This window comes from Penaeus monodon, chromosome 23 (assembly GCF_015228065.2).
Source record: "Penaeus monodon isolate SGIC_2016 chromosome 23, NSTDA_Pmon_1, whole genome shotgun sequence".
Classification (NCBI taxonomy): Eukaryota; Metazoa; Arthropoda; class Malacostraca; order Decapoda; family Penaeidae; genus Penaeus; species Penaeus monodon.
In genome coordinates this window covers 43950103-43950433 of record NC_051408.1, presented here as the reverse complement: position 1 = coordinate 43950433, position 331 = coordinate 43950103, and the positions used below count along the sequence as shown (strand labels likewise).

General features: G+C 65.9%; 1 protein-coding gene across 1 annotated transcript in view; it reads right to left on the bottom strand.

The window, feature by feature from the left end:
• Positions 1-6: 6 nt before the first annotated feature.
• Positions 7-331, bottom strand: part of LOC119588325 — an 11407-nt gene continuing 11082 nt past the window's right edge. Inside the window, exon 9 of the mRNA XM_037937015.1 lies at positions 7-285. Within this exon, the coding sequence (XP_037792943.1) occupies positions 86-285 (200 nt within the window). The 3' untranslated portion in view covers positions 7-85. The remainder of the gene's footprint in view (positions 286-331) is intronic.

The following is a 331-nucleotide window of genomic DNA, read 5'->3' as shown; positions in this document are numbered from 1 at the left end:
AACAAGCCCTAATAAGCAATCAAACAAGGCAACAACTAAGCCGACGAAGCAACCCGCGGCCGCCCGCGACCCCCGCCTCCCTCCGTCAGGGCGGCAGAGGGATGAACTGCCGCAGCCCCGCCCGCTCGTAGAAGGGTCTGCTGAAGTAGTACTGGTCCAGCGGGAAGTCCGGGTACAGGACGGCGCCGCCCGCGAGGTAGGCCGCCCAGAACCCGAAGCTGCCGCCCGTCGTGATCGAGTGGTTGCAGGAGGCCAGCGCCGCCAGATCCAGCTCGCGAGGGGAGCCTGCGGGGGGGGGGGGGGTCATTTTCTGTATAAAGCAACTGGGTGA